The sequence below is a fragment of the Sciurus carolinensis genome, chromosome 12 (assembly GCF_902686445.1).
Source record: "Sciurus carolinensis chromosome 12, mSciCar1.2, whole genome shotgun sequence".
Lineage (NCBI taxonomy): Eukaryota > Metazoa > Chordata > Mammalia > Rodentia > Sciuridae > Sciurus > Sciurus carolinensis.
This window is the reverse complement of record NC_062224.1, coordinates 23,439,437-23,459,859: the sequence shown is the minus strand read 5'-3', so window position 1 is coordinate 23,459,859 and position 20,423 is coordinate 23,439,437. Positions and strand designations below refer to the sequence as shown.

Here is a 20,423-nt window from a genome sequence, read left to right as displayed (position 1 = left end):
TGAGTCCAGACCATCCAGCTAAGTCACTTGCAGATTCCTGATCTACACACACCAATGTTTGTTGTTTAAAGCTTCTGAGTTTGGTGTCATTTGTTACACAACAGCAGATTACTAAACCAGTTGTAAACAGCTAGGTTAGGCTGAAAACTGGACAAATTTCTTTGGAAATGCTGTTATTATTATTATTACCAGCAGTTGAAACCAACCCCTGAGACACATCCCCACCCCTTTTGAGACAGGGTCTTGCTAAATTACTTAGGGCTTCACTAAGTTGCTGAGGCTGGCTTTGAACTCATGATCGATCCTCCTGCCTCAACCTCCGGAGCTGCTGGGATTGCAGACATGTTCCACTGCACCTGGCTGGAAATGCTATTATTTACATACTAGAGTGTGACCAGTAAATAACCAGCTTGGACAATTGCAGCACTATATTTGGTTTTATTGTAACTTTACTTGATCATGAAAATTTTGGTTGAATGGGATGTGTTTAAGTCAGCTTTTTTGTTACTTTGACTCAAAAGACCCCATAAGAACAATTAAAGGAGGAAAAGTTTATTTGAGGGCTCATGGTTTCTGAGGTCTTAGTCCATAGAAGGCCAGCTCCATTCCTTGGGGCTCAAGGTTGAGGCAGAACATCTTGGAGGAAGGCTGTGGGATAGGAAAGCATCTCAAGACATTGCACCAGGAAGCAGAGAAAAAGAGCTCTCCTCACAACAAAATACGTACCCCAAAGGCATGCCCCCAGTGCCCTCCCTCTTCTAGCCACATCCCACCAGCCTGCAGTAGCCACTTCGCTAATCCCTGTCAGGGAATTAATTCCACTGATTGGGTTAAGGGTCTTGTAACCAATTCATTTCACTCTAAATCTTGCATTGTCTCACACCTAATATCTAAACCATAATAGGATGACTGATTATTATTAATATAAGATTGAAGCCACAAGTGGTAGCCAACTTTTAAATGTATTGTTTTAGCTGCTTTGTTTCAAAAAAGTTTTTAAAATGATATTGTACCGGGCATGGTGGCACACTCATGTAACCCCAGTGGCTCAGGAGACTAAGGCAGGAGGATTGCAAGTTCAAAGCCAACCTCAGCAAATTAACAAGGTCCTAAACAACTTAGTGAGACCATCTCAAAATAAAATATAAAAAACAGGCTGGGCATGTGGCTCAGTGGTAAAAGCACCTCTGAGTTCAATACCTGTATCAAAAAAAAAAAAAAAGACATTGGTATATGTTTTTATGGCCAAATAAAAAAATCCCAGCCCTTCTTTAAACTGAAATAGGGTCATCTAAGTGCAAAGAAATGATTGACTTGTGACTCTCTTGTACTTTTTAAATAAAAATATTCAAATACAAATTTTGTAGGACTTAGAAACAGAATGAAAGGGAGTTTTTGAAAACAATAAACTAAAAAGTTATAGTTAAAAAATATTAGCTTTCCAGAGGAGTTTTTGAATTGTAATTTTTAATTAGATGTGCTAGATATATATTTTTAAGTTTTTCCCAAAGTCTCTTATTTTGAGTCCTTTTTATAAGTTCTTAGAATCATTTAATTTTGCTCAAATCTTCATTATGAGAGGAAAAAATAATATCCATAGTTGTTTAGGTTAATCTTTTTTTTTTTTTTCCTTTTGTAGGCTAATTTTTAGGTTTTTGTCAATATCTTGGAATTCTTTCCTGGCTTTTCTTATATAACCACTGTGGTGATTCTTCCTTTATGATCCCAGAGCACAACTTCAAGAATTAGAAGTAGAAAGAAAACCAGTATTTATATCCTGAAAGCTTCCCACAGGTCATTTAGGAAGGTATAAAATTCAAAGGTATAAAATTTAAGCCTGAGGTTGTGAAACAGTGGTTGAGGCTGTAGCTAGCCCATGGATGGATGTGTTTTATTTAGTCTGCATTGTGTTGCTCACATGGTATTCTTTAAAAAAATAAAATTGTCAACACATAAAGGCTAGGCAATTTCATATTTAAAAAAGGTCAGATAACAGTAGGCCTATTTTCCTACCTGGTGTAGGTTCCTATGGGGCTGAAGCTAAGGAACTGCGGCCCTTTGTAGATGGAGCCTTGACTTTTTCACTTTACTACTGCTCCCCCAGTTCCCTTATTGTGCCTGCCTCCTCTGGCTTCACTATATTTTAGTTACTTGCCTGGGTCCTGTGGGTGCCTGAGTTTACTGCTTCTGTTCTAAACAGGTAACTAGAAATGACATAATTAAGAAGAGAGGTAAGCTCAGTGGTAGAGCACTTACTGCCATAGGAGAGGCCCTGGGTCTGATTTTCAGCACTGGAGAGAGGCTGAGATTTTTTTTTTTTTTTTTTTTTTAACTTGCCTAGTTTTTTTCCCCCTTTTTTTATTAGTGCATAATTTTTTTTATGTAATAGTAAGATTCATTGTTACGTATCATACTTGCATTCGGTGTAACAATATAATTTGATCAGTTTTTTTCCCCGAAACCTTCCTGTCCCTCCCATCTCACTCCCACTGGGTCCCCTTCTTCTACTCTACTGGTGTCCCTTCTATTTTCATGAGACCCACTCCCCGGTTTTTGTTTTTATTCTTTCTAGCTTCCATGTATGAGAGAAAAGATATGATCCTTGACTTTCTGAGTTTGGCTTATTTCATTTAACATAGTGCTCTCATGTTCCATCCATTTTCCTGCAAATGATATAGTTTCATTTTCTTTATGGTTGAATAACATTCCATTGTGTTTATGTACCACGTTTTCTTCATTAGTTCATCTGTTAATGGACATCTAGGTTGGTTCTATGATTTGGTTATTGTGAATTGGGCTGCTATAAACATGGGTATGCTTGTATCACTAACATGGGTATGCTGACTTTAATTCTATAGGGTAAATACCCAGAAGTGGTATAGCTATGTCCTGTGGTGGTTCCACTCCTACTGACTGGCTTTACCTGTGACAGCCATGCCTGGCAATTATTCTCTGGCCTCTTCCTTTTTAGTCAGCATAGAAGTCAGTTCTAATGTACCATTCACCCGGCACTACACAGTTCTGATTTTATGAAAGCTTTTAGTCTTAAAAGTCCTCCCTTTTATCTATGTTATTTTTGTTTTAAAGTTGTACTAAGGGTTTTAAAATATTGTTCTAAGATGAATATTTTTATCCACTTAATTTGTAACACTTCACCTCTATTAATGAAAGATTAGTGCAAATCCAGACTTTTTGTAGTTAGGAAACAAACAAGCAAACCAGAAAAACCAGGTCCCAAGAACAGCACAGAATAAAATTCTTAAGAAAATGCAAAAAAGGGGAATGGAGGGAAGGGAGGGGGGTAGGAATATAAAGACTGTGGGATGAATGTGACATAACTTTCCTATGTACATATATGAATATGCCACAGTAAATCTCAACATTGTATATATCCACAAGACTGGGTCCTGGGCTGGGGAGATAGCTCAGTTGGCAGAGTGTTTACCTTGAAAGCACAAGGCCCTGGGTTCAATCCCCAGCACTGCAAAAAAAAAAAAAAAACCTCCAAAAGACTGGGTCCTAATTAGAATAAGATATATTCCATGCTTGTGCGTGTGTGTAGGTATATGTTTTTCACACATATATACAAATATATACATAAATATATTTACATATATATATTTATGTGTGTGTGTGTGTGTGTGTGTATGCTGTTGTGTGTAACTCCCAATGGGGAAAAAAAGAAAATGCAATTGTGTAAGAAGCAAGTAATTTTCACCTCAAAGTACCATGTTATATTAACTCAAAAAATTGCACAAACATAAGCCTAATAAGTGACGTTAGAAAGAATTATGGGAAAACTGAGAGGGGCCGAGAAGTGTGATAAGATGACACCTACCTTGCGGTCTCTGTTCCTTCACTACAGTGAGCTATTCATGAAGTCAGATAAAACTTGTTAATCCTTTACTGAAAACCTCTGATCATCAAATTCTGAGACTGTACATCCAATTGTCTACATGTATACAGTAAATGACTTTGGTATTTGTGAATAAGGAAATACTATTGGATTATTCTCTCTGACAATTTTCAGTCTAAAAATGGTCAAAAATAACCCCTAACATTTGAAAAATGTAGCATTTTAACTTAAATGTAATAAGGACATGAATAAAGCAGCTGAAGTGTGAGAAGATACATGAACGTTTCTAGTGCACAATAGTAATTCTTCAAAGAATAATTACATTCTAATTTCTAGTATTTAAAGGAGACACATCTCACCATTTTTAAAACAAGAAACTTTCTGCTTTATTGAGAAATAAGCTGAAAATTGTGTGCCCGTTTAGCCTTTATGATGATTATGTTAATAGAAGGAGTTCCAGTGGTAGCTTTAAGTACAGATAGAAGATATGTTTATTTTTCTTCATTATTTTTAGTTCTGGGAATCAGACCCAGGGCCTTGATCATGCTAGGCAAGTGCTCTACTACTGAGCGATTTACCCAGCATGCTTTATTTTTTAACAAATAATCATATTGAATAAAATTTGGCAAATAGAGAAGAAAACTATATTACTAATAGTACTACTGACCCACTATATTGTTAGTTATGTTGGTATGATTTTTATGGAGCTTTTTTCTTTGTTTAAAGTTATGATCACCTTATCATCTTGCTTGCTATCTAACAGTATATAAGATTGTCACATTATTGCATATTAGAAGATGTATTTTTTAAATTAAGTTTGAAGATTCAGTTAAAATTTCAGATGAGATTAAGATATTTTCAGGTACTGAAGATAAATTTCTTGGTTTGCAGCTGTTTTTTGGTCAATCTGTTTTGAGCATCTAAGTCTGTACATATCAACCTTTGATTTCACAAGTATGATATTAATTGAGCCTCCAAAAAATTACTTCCAAATTTGAGTTTTAAAATGAGCTCCATAAGATTTCTCCTATGGGAAATAATTTTTAGATGTTCAGAATTTTTTATGTTTTGGTTCCTACTGTTTTTTTTTTTTTTAAGTAGAAAATTATAGGAAAAAGGAAAATGGAAGCATGTCTTGAAATGACATCCCTGTGTACATTTCTCTTGAACACTCCGTGAATTTGACTCCTGTCTCTGCTCTGGATTGGTAGTGGTCAGTTCATACAGTTGCCCTGAGCAGGGTCTTCTAGAACAGAGAACAGTGTTTTACTCTATTCTATTTCCCCCACATCTAGCCAAGTTTCTAGCACATAGTAAGCACTTAATGAACATTTGACGAGTGAAGGAAAAGAAGAAAATATGTATGTATCAGAGAGAAAAGAATTGTATCAGGATGTTTTCAGCTTTAAGTTACAGAACAGCAACTACAAGTGGCTTAAACAAAAAGGACATTTTTTATTTCACATGACACAAAGTTCAGATTCAGGGCAGTTCCAAGGTTGGTTCTGCAGCTGAACAGTGTCATGGAGGACCCAGATGTTTTTCATTTTTGTACTCAGCCATCCTCAGCATATTGGTGATTTCTTCTGTTATAGTTGTAAGATGGATGTAGGAGTTCCAGATGTCATTTGCAGACATAAGCATGTCCAACAAAAAAGAGGCGGTATTTTCTCCTGTGAATCTCAGTTTATTACAAGGAAAAGACCCTTTTGCAGATGCTTCCAGCTGGCTTCCACTCAGGTCCCATTGGTCAGGATGACCTCACAAGCCCATGCTCTGACTGACAAAGGCTATTTGATAGACACCAACAGTGACTAGCACAGAAATGCCAGAGGAAGCAATAATAGGGAAAAGGAGAAAGATATGCCATAGGAAAAAAGGTGATGATAGAGGCAAGATGAAATTGTCTGTAGTATATGTAACACATAGTATGGTATGATACTTAGGTCAATTTCATGTTTACATGTATGTGTATATATATATATATATATATATATATATATATATATATACTCTCTTAGAATAACATTTTAAAGGGACAGTGTATACCACTCAACAGCAGATTCCAACTTTGTAGAATCATATGCATTTGGAGATGTAAAGAATAGGAAATTGCAAGTACAAAATTGCTGAACTCAATCATGGCAAATCTTCCTCTAGGACCATACCATCCCCAGCCTTCCCCACATTGAACAGCACGACTCAGGAGAAAACAGAAAACTGTTTAGGATAGAATTGGGTAACAAGTCAGGAGAACAGTTTGCTTTACTATTAGCATTATAGAATTCAGGGGAAGGACTGCTAAATTGCCATATTAGCAGTCATTTCAAGGAAAGGATCAAAGGCATGGAAATTATAAAAATAATAGCTGTGTTTAAAAAGAGCCTTGAGGGCTGGGGATACAGCTCAGTGGGTAGAGTGCTTGTCTTGCTTGCACAAGGCCCTGGGTTCAATCCCCAGCACCACATACACACACAAATAATAATAAATAATAAAAAATAAAAAGAACCTTGATATTTGGTTAATAGCACTTTTAAATAGTTGTGGTTTACTGCATATTCTTGAATCAATTACTAGAAACTATATAAAAATGAAAATATAAGTAGATGAATTAATTCTTATACTTTCTTGGAACATATGTTCAGCCCATTGTATTCTAGTATAGGTACATATAAAGTTGGTATTACCATACAACATCTGTATAATTTGGATTGAATTGAATTCTTAAGGACCCTGTTAATACTTAACAGCAAATATGAATATTGTATTTTGATATTACATATACTTTAAATTTTCTTCCTTTACATGGGGTGAGTGGGTGTGGGGTATAGGAGGGAAAATTGATCATCTGTTTAACCTGCTGTCTTGATCATAGCAGCATCCTAGAGATTAGTTCTGAGGAACCTGTTAAATTTCTGTTACACAAGATTTTAACAGTCTTTTTACTGTTGTCTTCTTTAAAAAAAAAAACAAAAATTTTTTTTCCTCTTATCAATCTCTGGTTCTTGAGATTACATATGAACTTCCCATTGCATACCATATTTCACACTGGATTTTAAAAATAGAAACATATTTGCTAATGAATGTAGTGTTAATTTGCAGAAGTGTATTGTTGGCACCAGAGTTGAATGAGCCTGGCACCTAATAACCTTCCATTAATACCTGTTTAATGAAAGAATGAATAAACTGTTTATACAGTATTGAGATAATTATGATAATTTAAGGAAAACAAGTTGTAGACACTAACCTGTATTTGTTAACATTATTTTCTTTTTGAAAATGTGATAATACCAATCTTTTGAAAATTTGAGCACTAAATTTTCTTCAAATTAAAGACTTTAAGTGATATGCCAAGTAGGTATTTTAGCTTGACAAGACATTTATTTATGGTTAGGGCACTTCTAATCTGGGAAATAAAAGCATAATTTGAAAGGAGGAGATTATAGAAATGGGTATATGTGATTCAGTAAGAGATCATGAATGCAATGAGTGTAGAATCTGTAACTATGTATGGTGCTTTATGCTTCTCAAAAGACATTTTTTTACACATATATTATATGGGTCTGCCTGCCTGTCTCCCATTCTCTATAATTTAAAATGTATTATTTTTATAGCTGTTGTCCTTGGACACACAAGTAAATCAACATGTGTATTCAAAAGATATTTACTTGATTTCTAATGTGTAACATAGTTAAGATGAAATTATTCCTTTATCCAAACATTAACATTTATATTTTAAAAAGTATGTTGATCAGTTGTAAATCTCGTTTTTGAAAGTGTTTTTAATGCACAATGAAAACACAGCTTTTTATTTTGTATAAAGTGTTTAAAAATCTTTTAAAAGTATTACAAGATGAAAGGAATTTAAAAATCGACATTATTGGCACAAGATTCATGTTAATGTTTACTCACGTAAATAGCACAAAATACTGCCTAATTAGTGTGGTTGGTAAATTTTTGGTACTTTAATTTTCTCTGTTATTGTAAACCATGCATAAAATGCTTGCCTATTGAGAAGTGCAGAATTGTCAGAGCTTAAACAGCTGACATCTGCTTACTCTCTTAAAAAAAAAAAAAAAAAAAGAATAACAAGCCATTTCAGCCTAATCTACCTCAAATGTGTTCATGTAAATGGAGGTCCATCTATTGACCTGTGTTCTTTTCAGCTCAGGATTGGTCCACATGGTTTATGAAACTAGGAAGGCTGATTTGAAATGCAGATGTCGAGAGAGTGAAGTACACCCTCCCCTTTTTTCTTTGCTGTATCTGTCAGGGTGAAAAATGGCTTGCACAAGGGTCAGTCACCCATACTCACTTAATTACTTTTCTTGGACCCACAGAACTGTCACAAGCTGTGGTGGATGCAGGAGCTGTTCCTCTTTTAGTACTCTGTATCCAGGAGCCAGAAATTGCTTTGAAAAGGATTGCTGCTTCAACCCTCAGTGATATTTCAAAGCATTCTCCAGAGTTAGCACAGACAGTAGTGGACGCAGGAGCGATTGCTCACTTAGCCCAGATGATCCTCAGCCCTGATGCTAAGTTGAAGGTATTTAAAAATAAAGCTAAGAGACAAACAAACCAGGCGTCTTAACAATCTAAAAAAATGGAAATTTGCCAGATTAATATTATACAGCCAAAAATAATTAGTAAATTATCACTGAAAGCAGACATGGCTATATTATGTCTATGGCCCATTGATATGTGAAAAGAATGCTATAAGGATTAGATAATAAAATTGGGACAACTATGTGCAATGTTTAAAATTGGAAGTAACATTGACATTAACATTAACCATTAAAAGAATGAATCAAATCTCAGGGTTGGATGGGACCTAAGGGTTTTCTAGCCTGCCACCATAATATTCAAGTTTCTTTTGAAAATGGTTATATTTATGTTAGTCTTTTTTATAGCATTCCCAAATTATTATCAGTTAATAGTCACCGATTATACTTTTGTATTCTCATATTTATACTCTATAAAGTTTTAAAATTATTGTTAGCTAAGCAACAGAAAGTTCTTTGAAATGGTATCAAATCATGATAAAAATGTTAGTTCTGCTTAACCATTTCTGTATTAAATTACCACGTGTCATAAATTAACCATTTAAGTATTGCATAATTAAGAAATGGTCTTCAAAAAGTCATATTCTTTCATAATCTGTAATAGAATTTTAAAATGGTCAGTCAAGAACTAATTTAGAAATTAGGGAATTAAAAACAATTGAGTATAAGACTTGGATGTGAAAGTCTCAAAATTCAGAAACCTTAGGTTATATTATTTATTTTTTTTTCTTTTTTATAAAAGAATTTGAATATTAACTATTTAAATTACATCTGAACTCTGTAGTGGACTAGGGGATTCTATGTAATGTTTTTGTTGTTTTTTGCTTGTTTTTGTTTAACAGCGTCAGATCCTTTCAGCTCTTAGCCAGATTGCAAAACATTCTGTGGATCTGGCAGAAATGGTTGTTGAAGCAGAGATTTTTCCAGTTGTACTTACCTGTCTGAAGGACAAAGATGATTACGTGAAGAAAAATGCTTCTACTTTAATCAGAGAGATTGCAAAACATACACCAGAGGTGAAAAAAAAGTTTGTTGCTTTTTTTTAAACCTTAAAGATATAATAACGCTTAATTTTATTTTTCAAATGAAACAGTTTTATTTATGGGCTGGAGGGTTGTGCCACAGGATCTAGTTAGGTCAGGGATTTTCTGCCTCAGCACTGTTGACATTTTGGACTAGGTAATCCTTTGTTGTGGTGAGCTTTCCTATACGTTGTAGAATTGTTGTTTAGCAGCATCCCTGGGCTCTGCCCACTAGATGCCAGTAGCACCCCTCCCCCCAAGTGGTGACAATCAAAAATGTCTCTATAGGTTGCCAAATGTTCCCCAGGGGACAGAATTGCCCCCATTTGAGAACCACTGGGTCATACTAATGGAGTTTGAGTTGAAATTTCAGTTTTTAATCATTTCCAGCTTCCCTTCTCTAGATTGTGGGGACTATGAGCTTCTATCATCCTTATTATTTTATGTCAGCTGGGAGTAGTCAGAATATTATACCTCTAGGTTGGGATAGACCACAAAGGTCCCCTGATCTAGTGTGACCACTCTAATAGCTGCTCTTACATGATCATTTCCTGCTCTGAAATCTCAGATGTGAAAGAATTAGAAACAAAGCAAGCGGATGTTGATTCTGAAACTCTGTCTTTTTTCTGTATATATCTTGACTAATCAATTTTCATATCATTACACATTAAAGTCTCATTTTCATTTCATCTAACATCTTTATTTGGTTGATATTTTTAAAAATTGAAGAGCATGCAGCTAGTAATCATTGTTAGCAAAGCGGGGATTATTAGGTTAGCATATTTCAAGATTGACATTGTCTTTCGGCATTGAGTGATTAATCTCCTTCTTACACATTGTGATTGGGGTCTCAATAGTTAGCTAGTTATGAACTAGCCCTAGGCTTAGTGTCTAGGTGAGGAATTTTGACATCCATTATAATAGGGATAAAAGTTGTGCCACCAAGGCATGAAAAATTAAAACGCCGAGTAAAGACTCTCACAGTGAGGATATTTGTGTGTTTGAATTAGCAGGGCTATTATATTTGTGTATTTCTTTAAAACCATAATTTCTCTAAATGATATTTCCATTTTACTAGTTGTTTTAGGTTCTAAATAAAGTGTGGCTTAATATTTAAAGATCATCGTTTGCTTTCCAGCCCTGATCGTCTAGCTCTTGTTCTTCTCTTTTAGCTTGCTCAGCTGATAGTTAACGCGGGAGGAGTAGCTGCTGTGATTGATTGTGTCGGGTCCTGCAAAGGGAATATAAGGCTGCCTGGCATCATGATGCTGGGCTATGTGGCGGCTCATTCTGAAAATCTAGCAATGGCAGTCATCATTTCCAAGGTTCGTTCTTGCTTCATTTCTCCTAGTTATTACAGCAAGATATTTTAAGACAGAACTACAGATTGAGACTCTTCCACAGAATATAAAATATAACTGGTCAGAGCAACAGAATTACCTGAAAAAGATTTCAGTTGTTTCAGTGTGTTTTTCAAAGCTTATTTGAGTTTCCTAAAGCAATCCTTGAAGAAAGGTTTAGGTTGCAGGAAATTTAAAGTTTTACTCAGAGTTTGATATCAACTGTTTCGAGTATTACTGCTTTCTGTATTTAAATATTATAATATCTTGAAGAATCGTGCATATTTACAAACATGTAAAGCATACATACTTTGGTTAAAAACTATTATGAATTGCATGCTCAGTAGTCACTTTCACTGTTCTGAGCTTTATCCTTCCCCCCTTTCCTGTCATTGGGTAGGAGATGGCAATGGCTAGAACATCTTTTTAAATTCATTTTCACTCAGCTTTCATAAACTAATTTCTCTGCTTAAACTAGGCTATCACAGCACAGGTCAGATAGCAGTGTTTCTTGTTTCCTAGGGATTTTGCCTTATCTCAGTTGACAACTTTGTATGAACCCACCATAGTGCAGCCTTGGTACATAGTAGGTGCTCGCAAAATATGTTGATGAATAAATATTGATCTCTGTAGAATGCTTCAAAGGCTTTGTGTGCTTAAAGTGTGTGTGGCGACCCTCTAGGGTGTGGGTTTCTTATCAGTGTAGAAAACCTGCTGCTGTATGTTAAACAGAAACGTGGATTTTTTTTTATCCCTTGCTAATCCTCAGAATAAAAAGGAGACTCAGATCTTTATTTTCTACCTATTCCACGATGATTCTTTGCTCCACTCCTTTTTATCCTGTTCTTTTCCTTTTGTTCTTCTATTACCACACGCTGTGACAGAGACTAGAGTAGTAGTGGTGCTTTCGGAAGAGTCACAGTAAGGATGTTTCTGGGATTTTTGATCCTCAGTTCTTTTGTGGAGAGTCAGAAAGCTCCCGCGTAGGAGGAACGATGAAGGCCGCAGCAGCTGCCCGTGCTTCCTCCGCGTCCTCGCAAGCCGACCGGGAAGCGCTCCCCTTTGGTCTCGGGCTGCTGCTGGCCTCTCCCACCTGGTTTTGTTTTTCACTTGGTTAAGATCAAGGTGGCCGCGGCAGTCAGAGACGCACCACCCAGGAGTGTAGCTTTTTCTCCTTTTTCTGTGTTGTCCAGGGACTGTTAATAACCCCCTACATTTAAATACCGCTTTCTAATTTTTTTGAAGCACATGCATGCTCGCTATCTCACGTGATATTCATAACAATCGAGGCCAATAAGGCAGAGCTTGGGGTCAGGTGGAGGGCTGTCTGCTCTTCTCCTTCATCTTCGGCCTTGTTCTATCATAGAAGGACGGCTTTCTACAAAGTTACTTCACTCTGAAGACAGGTCTGACCTTTTGTATTGGCAGGCGTGCATTTCTAGTTGTAGGAAGGAGCAAATGAAGAAATATGGCAGGTCTCTTTAGGAAATTGGTCTTAACAACCAAGTTAAAAGATGGAGGAGAAAAAGTATATATGATGATTTTGGCCTTTGCTATAGTGACAACCATGTGAATACAGTTTTTTTTGTGGTACTAAATTTGAGGTAATTACTATAGTCTCAAATTAGTTAGAAAATTATGCCTGTGCAGAATCTGGAATTAGAATTTGGGGTTATTCTAGCTTTTCTTGAGTATATGAACTGTTATGTGTTTGTGGCTGTTTAGTTAATTGTATCTTTATTATTTAGATGAAATTGAAGCCTAAAATGTAAAATGTGAGCACATGCTATCTGAGTGACAAAAATAATCATTTCCACTTTGACATTCAATCATGTTAAAATGAACAAAACTATAATTTAAAAGTTGAACAAAATTAATGGAAAATTATTTATATTCTATTTCAGGAAAGATATTGGTGCATGTATTTCATCTGAAGGTATTTAGTTAGGCTTCTTTTTCATTTCATTTTGAGTCTATAGTATTTATTCTGTTCTCAGATGTATTGTACTTGGCAGGAAGATAATTCCTTTAAAAATTCTAAATTAACTTTTTTAGCAAAGGAAAATAAAATGTTTTGAGATCCTAAACAGTGAAATCTGGTTTTGCCTAGTCTATGACATCTGTTGTTTGGTAAATGTCCCTCTGTTTGCGGGGTAAAAGCTAGTAGAGATATTCGTAGTTAAGTTGGATTGTTACAGATAATTAAGGTAATTTAGTTCTAGTGATTTTATTGACTTAAGAAATGACAGCCCCTGTGATGTGCTCATTTATTGAACCATTTAGGAAAAAAGGATCAAGGCTGAAATGATTTCTTCTAATGTTTGAAAGACACAGAAGACTCTTTAATCCTGCTCTAGATTTATAACACTTGCTCTTTTGATCACCGCTGCAGGGTGTACCGCAGTTGTCAATCTGCCTGTCAGAAGAACCAGAAGATCATATTAAGGCTGCTGCTGCTTGGGCCTTAGGACAGATTGGGAGACACACTCCTGAACATGCACGGGCTGTCGCTGTCACAAATACTTTGCCAGTTCTTCTTTCTTTGTACATGTCACCTGAGAGTTCTGAGGATCTACAAGTGAAAGTAAGTGCTTTATTCTTAAAGGTTTTTTGATTATTTGTTAGACTTTTGACTCATTTTAAAAAATACATGGTTTTAATTTTCCTTATGGGAAATATTGCTTTTATAAGTCAAGAAATACAAATTTAGCTGAGCATGGTGGCTCATATGATTCAGGAGACTGAGGCAGAAAGATAGCAAGTGCAAAATAATGACTTACTGAGACCCTGTCTCAAAATAAAAAAAAAATTAAAAGGGCTGGGGATGTGGCTCAGTGGTGGAGTACCCCTGGGTTCAGTCCCCAGTGGCCCCCCCCCTCAAAAAAAGCCATAAAAACTTATCAAAAGAATTGAGATCTCTCTTTAAAAACTGGTTACCCTTGTCTCTGTAAATCAGTGATGTATTTTAAAGACATCCAGGTGCAAATTTGTAAAATGAATGACTAGTTATTGCCTTTCATATTCCTGTTGACTTTTCCTGTGAAATAGGAATTAAAAAATAATAGAATTTTACTTGGAATTTGCTGGAAAGGTCTTTGGTTCATTTTACATTTAAATTGAGTTCAAAATAATTGAAGGTGCTTTTCAAAGGTGTAATACAACTAATTGGAAAGTATTCCTGAAGCTATATATTTTAACCCTCTTAACTTCAAGGCTGACTGATTTTTAAATTCTATGTCTTGTATTTATTCTTTTAAAAAATAATTCATAAAACTCATCAAATCATTTTTATTTTTGTTTTATTTATTTTGGTACTGGGGATTGACCCCAGATGTGCTTTATCATGAGCTACATTTCTAGCACTTTTTTTTTTTTTTTGAGATAGGGTCTCCCTAAGTTGCTTAGGACCTCACTAAGTTGCTGAGGCTGGCCTTGAACTTGCAATCCTCCTGCCTTTGCCTCCCAAGTCACTGGAATTACAGGAGTGCACCACTGTGCCCAGCCCAAATCATTTTTAAATAGGCAAGTTTAATAAAAAATATTACTAGCTACTAAAGTGATACACAAAACTTGAATATAAAATAGGACGGGTTGTTTAACAGTTTTACAATGTCAAAGAAAAAATATTTTCCAGTGTACTTCCTCTTAGGAAAACATGTAACTTGTGTATGTTACTAGGATTGAACCCAGGGCCTCGCACATGCAAGGTGAGCACTCTACCATTGAGCTACTTCCCCAGTTAAAAATATGTAACTTTTTGAAAGCAGCTTGTGGAATTGACTTGGATTGAGGGGAGTTCATAGAAAAGACAATTCAAAATAAAATTATGGGGCTAGGGATATAGCTTAGTGATAGAAATGCTTGCCTAGCATGTGCAAGACCTTGGGTAACAGGAGCACTCTGCCAAAAATAATTAATAATAGTAAATCGAAATACATTTAAATTTTAATTAAAACAATAAATTGACAAATAGGAAAACACAGTTGCTTAAACATAACTTTAGATGGTATAATGAGGCAGGAAAATAAACTATATAGGTTAGGGACTCAGTTATGTATAATGAATCATTAATTTGACTTACAAGTTTACAAAAATGAATTTATGTTCATTTGGTGATATTATTTCTCTACAAGTACATCGAGGGAAGTTGACTTCCAAGATTAACATTGTTTTTTTCATTTGTTAAAGACTTTCTAGCTCAAAACAATGATTCAATAGATTTAGGGCTTCCTTCACAGGCCTCCAGTGTTGAGACAATTTTGGCAATGCTTGGTGGGAAAAAAGATTGTGTTCTCTAAAGTCTTTAGTTTAGCAGGTCTCTGATTCTTCTTTCTGATGAGAAGCCACAACTCCATTTCCAGGTTTGATTTTCCACCTTGTTCAGGTGTGTGTATACATATATAATTTAAATCTATATATGTCATCCTCTTTTGACCTCATATTTCTTAACCCATTATCATTATTATCTTTTTCCTTCTCTTTTTTTCTCCTCTCCTCCCCATCTTCTTGTACTTGTTTTTCTTTCCTCAGTCCTCATCACTTTTCATCCCCCTGCCCTTATTTTCAGTGATTCAGTGACTCTTAGCCTCCTCTGCAGGCATAAACTGTGCCAAGGCTATAATAGTAAGGATGCTCAATTTAGAGATTATTTACAGATGAATTCTTAGTATTTTAAAAATAATCTTCATTCTTTCAGATTCCTGCATTTGACAACTTTTATTTTCCTTTAAGTTTTGGAAATAAAATGAAAGAATACATGTAGTAGAGTGTGAATGATTAATAGTGAAGTTAATAATAATTATAACTTAAGAAACCCTTGTGAAGAGTCACTTAGGTAGCCCTCTATGATTTTTATATACTGTTAAGTGTATAGCTTAGTTTTTTAAAGATTATTTTGTTATATAAATATCACTGGAATAAAATTAATTTGAAAATCTTATTTTTAAAGGAAGATAACTTTTGTCATGTTTTAGTTTATCAAAGATGGCTTTAATAGGTTAACTAATACTTAAGTTCCTTCTACTTTTATGTGACACAGAATTTACTTTCAGGAAATATACTGGGTACTAAATTAAAATGTGGATCTTCATCAGGCATTATCCTGTTAGCAGTCTTCCCAAGACTTGAAGTCTGTCCAAATATTTTCTTATTTTATGGACTTGATCATTCCTTTTCTTTCCCAAATTCTCTTGAATTGTACCAGTTGTTGTTTTAATGGCTTAAGAATGAAGTTCATTCAAGCCTGTTTGATTGTAGGGAAAAGTGTATCTATAAGAGCACCAGGAAGTGTCTCTTGGCATTTCTCATTTGTTAATTTGTGGCAGCCTTCAAATTACAAGGCCATGTTGAAGTTCATTTGTCCCAAAGGCATGTCAGCTTCTATAAGCATTCTCTAATTGGTTCCAGTCCAGCAGAACCAATGAGCAGCCTTTTAGAATTTCTTTCCTGTTGTCACTTATCCTTATTATTTGCCTGCTCTTATGTTATTCCAAATACCTTAATCAAAGCAAAACAAAACAAAAAAAGTCTTTGATCTAATAAGCTTATCTGTATTTATTGTGAAAACATTTAGGCATTTGCATTTTCATTTGTTTTAATTTGGAGACATCATTGAAATGTTCCATTTTATCTTGTGGTATTTGAATCAGTTTATTCTATTTAGTTATAAAATTATTTCTAATGTATTTGATACAGCTGTTGTGTTTCTGTGTTTCTGGTTATTCTGTCCTCACTTTAAAAAAATTTTTGCATAGTGTTGGGAACTTAACCCAGTGCTCCTGCATGCAAGGCAAGTACTCCACCACTGAACCCTGTACCCCAGTCTCAACTTTTACATTTTTTAGCAGCTTTATTGAGATATAATTCACATACCATACAATTTACCTACTTAAAGCCTAAATTTCAATCATTTATAATATTCTTACAAGATTGTGAAACCATCACCACAAACTAATTTTAGGACATTTTTATTCCCCACCAAAGAAATGTTGTACCCATTAGCAGTCACTTCACATACCCTCTGCATCGCCCCAGGCAACCATTACAATTTACTTTTGGGTATCTGTGGATTTTTCTTGTCTGGACATTTATTTTAAATGGAATCATACAACATATGTGGCCTTTTGTGCCTGACTTTTTTACTATGTAGTGTTAGTTTTGATTCCTCTATATTATAGCATATATTAGTATTTTCCTTTTTATTTCCAAGTAATATTCCATTGTATTAATATACCATATTTTGTTTATCCATTCACCCATTGATGGTTATTGGATTATTTCTACTCTTTGACTATTACGAATAAGTCTGCTGTGAATATTATTGTACAAGTTTTTGTGTGGATGTGTTTTCATTTCTCTTCAGTATATAACTAGAAGTGAAACTCCTGGGTCATTGGTAACTTTAATATTTTGAGGAACTGCCATGTCAATGTAACCAAACCATTTTACATTCCCACCACAGATATAAGAGGGCTCCAATGTTTCCATATTCTTGCTAGCTTTTATTATCCTTATTTTTGATTACAGCCTTCCTAAATGGGTGTGGTTTGGTATCTCATTGCAGTTTTGATTCGCATTTGTCTAATGTCTAATGATGCTGAAAATGTTTTCATATACTTTTTGGCAATTTGTATGTTTTCTTTGGAGAAATATCTATTTACACCTTTGCCCAGACAACAATGAGTATTGACTGCTATCTGGAGAATCTTGAACCCTCTTATATTGTTAGTAGGAATATAAAATGTTGTGGTTATATTGAAAAATAGTTCGGCAGTTTCCCAAAATATTGAACATAAATATATCATCATTACCCAATGAGTTCTGTCTTAGATATCTACCCAAGAGAAATGAAAACTCTTGACTACATAAAAACTTACCTATAAATTTTCATAACAGCGTTATCCATAATAGCCAAAAGTTGATATAGTCTGTGTGTCCATCAACTAGTGAATGGATGAACAAAATATTGCAAATCCATATAATAGAATCCTATTTGATGTTGAAGAAGAATAAAGGACTGATACATCTACAAAATGGATGAACCTCACAAACATTGTATGTGATGAAATATTCCAAGCACCAAAGTTCACAAACTGTATGATTAAATTCATATCAGTTGTCCAGAAAGCCAAATTTATATAGACAGAAAGTAGATTAGTAGTTGCCTGAAGATGGTGGGACTAAGAGCAAGAGGGAATAAGGAGCACAACTACAAATGGGCATGAGGCTCTTTTTGGAATGATAAAATTGGATTTTTGGAATGGTCACATAATTCTGCAGATTTATTAAAGTTAATTGAATTGTATACTTAAAAAATCAATGAATTTATTATAAATTGTATCTTGATAAAGTTGTTAAAAATCTTAAACTCAGAAATAGACATGTAAATAAAATCTGAATTAACTGATATTTCTTTTATGTTGAATAATATAGCTGATTATCATGACATTCATTCCTACCTATAAGAATATAGCTTAAATTGAGTTTATTTCTTCCAGATGAACGATAGTAATGTTCAGTGAATTTCTAGTGTCATTAGAATCCTTTCAAGAGTTCTTGATTAGTAATTTGACAGTACATCATCAATTTAGAACTATTAGAATAAGAGTAAGGCTGTCTGTGTAGTATAGTGGATGTGATCTCTGCTCTACAGTTACTAGGCCTTGTTACCAGTGGAGGTTAAGTTAAATTTGTTGGCCTATGGAGGTCACCATGATCTTAAGATGGTCACAAAGGAACTGTATAACCAGGCATATTGGGAACTGAGAGTTTAATTCCAACTTATACTAGTGGTAAAGAGTGTGGCTGCATTTCTTACATTCCTTCTGTTAATCTAATTTATGAAACAGTGTTTGAGGACAAATGTGTTAAGAGATAATAGGTTATACATGACTATTTTATTTGGGTTTCTGAGAAATCTTAAATTCAAGAGATCCTTTAGTGGTAGCACAAATAGGTTGAACGTTTTTGCTGAATCCATTTACCAGTTATAAAATAATGCGAAGATTAAAATGCTCCTTCATTTTAAGAGCATTGCTAAACATTCAATAACAAGATCATAATCCCAGAAGACCAGGTTGACTAAGGCCAGAGAGAGAGCATGGTTAAACAAAGCAAAGTCTGTATGGATGCACTGAATCACAAAACCGTATAGAAGCAGATGTGGAATTCTAGTGGAAAATACCTATAGATAGGCACAATTGTGAAACTTTCTGAAATGAAAGGGACAGGCCGTAATACAAGGAAACAAAATCACAATCAGTCATGGCTTCAGAGCGGGCTGCAGCAGTGTGCTATGTTATATCAAGACCTTCTTTCAGTCACACTGTGGCAGGGAGAAGCACCACATGGTGTCACTTTGAAATATGGAATAGTGCTAGGTGTGTGTGGGGGGGAGGTACATGTGGTACCTATGCTTTTGTTTGTAGATGATCCACTGCCTATTGTTGAGAGGAGCTTTTCTTGATAGCTGAATAGATCCTATTTGTTTTGCTTCCATCTAAGGATGGGGAAATTTCACATAATCTATTAGTGCATCCTGCAGATGCGCATTGAATAATGCACACAGCAGATATTTCTGACTACATATGTAATAATCTTTTGGAGAATACAGAATTCTACATTAAACTACATTATTTTCTCATATTTGTTGATTGGGAGAAATAGGATGTATAGTTATCTCATGGTTTCATATGCACAAATGTTACACTAATAAATACATATTTTTTATAATAATAATATAATAATATGTATTTATGCTTTACAATTTTAATTTCTTGATAGATATTTTAAGAATTCTATAAACACTATATTTTAAACAGAAAGACAACTGTCAGGGTATTCTATGATAAACCAATCAAAAATAGGAGTTTTTCAGACAGTTATTTTTAAAAATGAAGCAACTGCAGGTTAAACTGGGAAATTGATTTCATTTTCAAATTCCAGGAAGGTAAGACATGAATTTTTGTGAAACTTTCATTGGTTACTCAATTTCATATGCATTTTGCTTTGTATTTAATAGAGCAAAAAAGCCATTAAAAGTATCTTACAAAAATGCACCTACCTACCAGCGCTTGAACCATTTCTGTATGATGCTCCTCCCAATATTCTGAAGCATGTGGTTGGACAGTTCAGTAAGGTAAGAACTGCTCTCTTAACCTGTAAGAAGGGTAAGAAAATAAAAATGACTTGTTAGCTAGGCGCAGTGGCCCACGTAATCCCAGTGGCTTGGGAGGCTGAGGCGGGAGGATCACCAATTCAAAGCCAACCTCAGCAAAAGCAAGGTGCTAAGCAACTCAGTGAGACCCTGTCTCTAGATAAAGTACAAAATAGGACTGGGGATGTGGTTCAATGATCGAGTGCCTCCCCCAAAATGACTTGATTTGTTGACTTGTTTTTTTGTTTCTTTTTTTCCATTAACTTGTTTTTTTCTTTAAGATGGGGTCTGGGTTTTACTATTTAAGTCTCATGGATCTGTATTGACAGGGGTAATATAGGTTAGTAATGTCAACCTGTAAATAAAACACTTCCTTCTTTCCCACATTTTTCTCAGTTTCTATGCTGTCATTTTAAGTATTCTCAGGAAGTAAGTAGTATGTCAACACATAAACACTTTGTAATACAGATCATATATATTGATAAGTAA

General features: G+C 34.8%; 1 protein-coding gene across 1 annotated transcript in view; it reads left to right on the top strand.

Moving 5' to 3' along the window:
- The window catches only part of Spag6 (sperm associated antigen 6), a 75,715-nt gene that overhangs the window by 36,645 nt on the left and 18,647 nt on the right, over positions 1–20,423 (top strand). Inside the window, exons 5-9 of the mRNA XM_047521329.1 lie at positions 8,197–8,402; positions 9,261–9,434; positions 10,613–10,765; positions 13,173–13,364; positions 19,800–19,916. Of these exons, the coding sequence (XP_047377285.1) occupies positions 8,197–8,402; positions 9,261–9,434; positions 10,613–10,765; positions 13,173–13,364; positions 19,800–19,916 (842 nt within the window). The remainder of the gene's footprint in view (positions 1–8,196; positions 8,403–9,260; positions 9,435–10,612; positions 10,766–13,172; positions 13,365–19,799; positions 19,917–20,423) is intronic.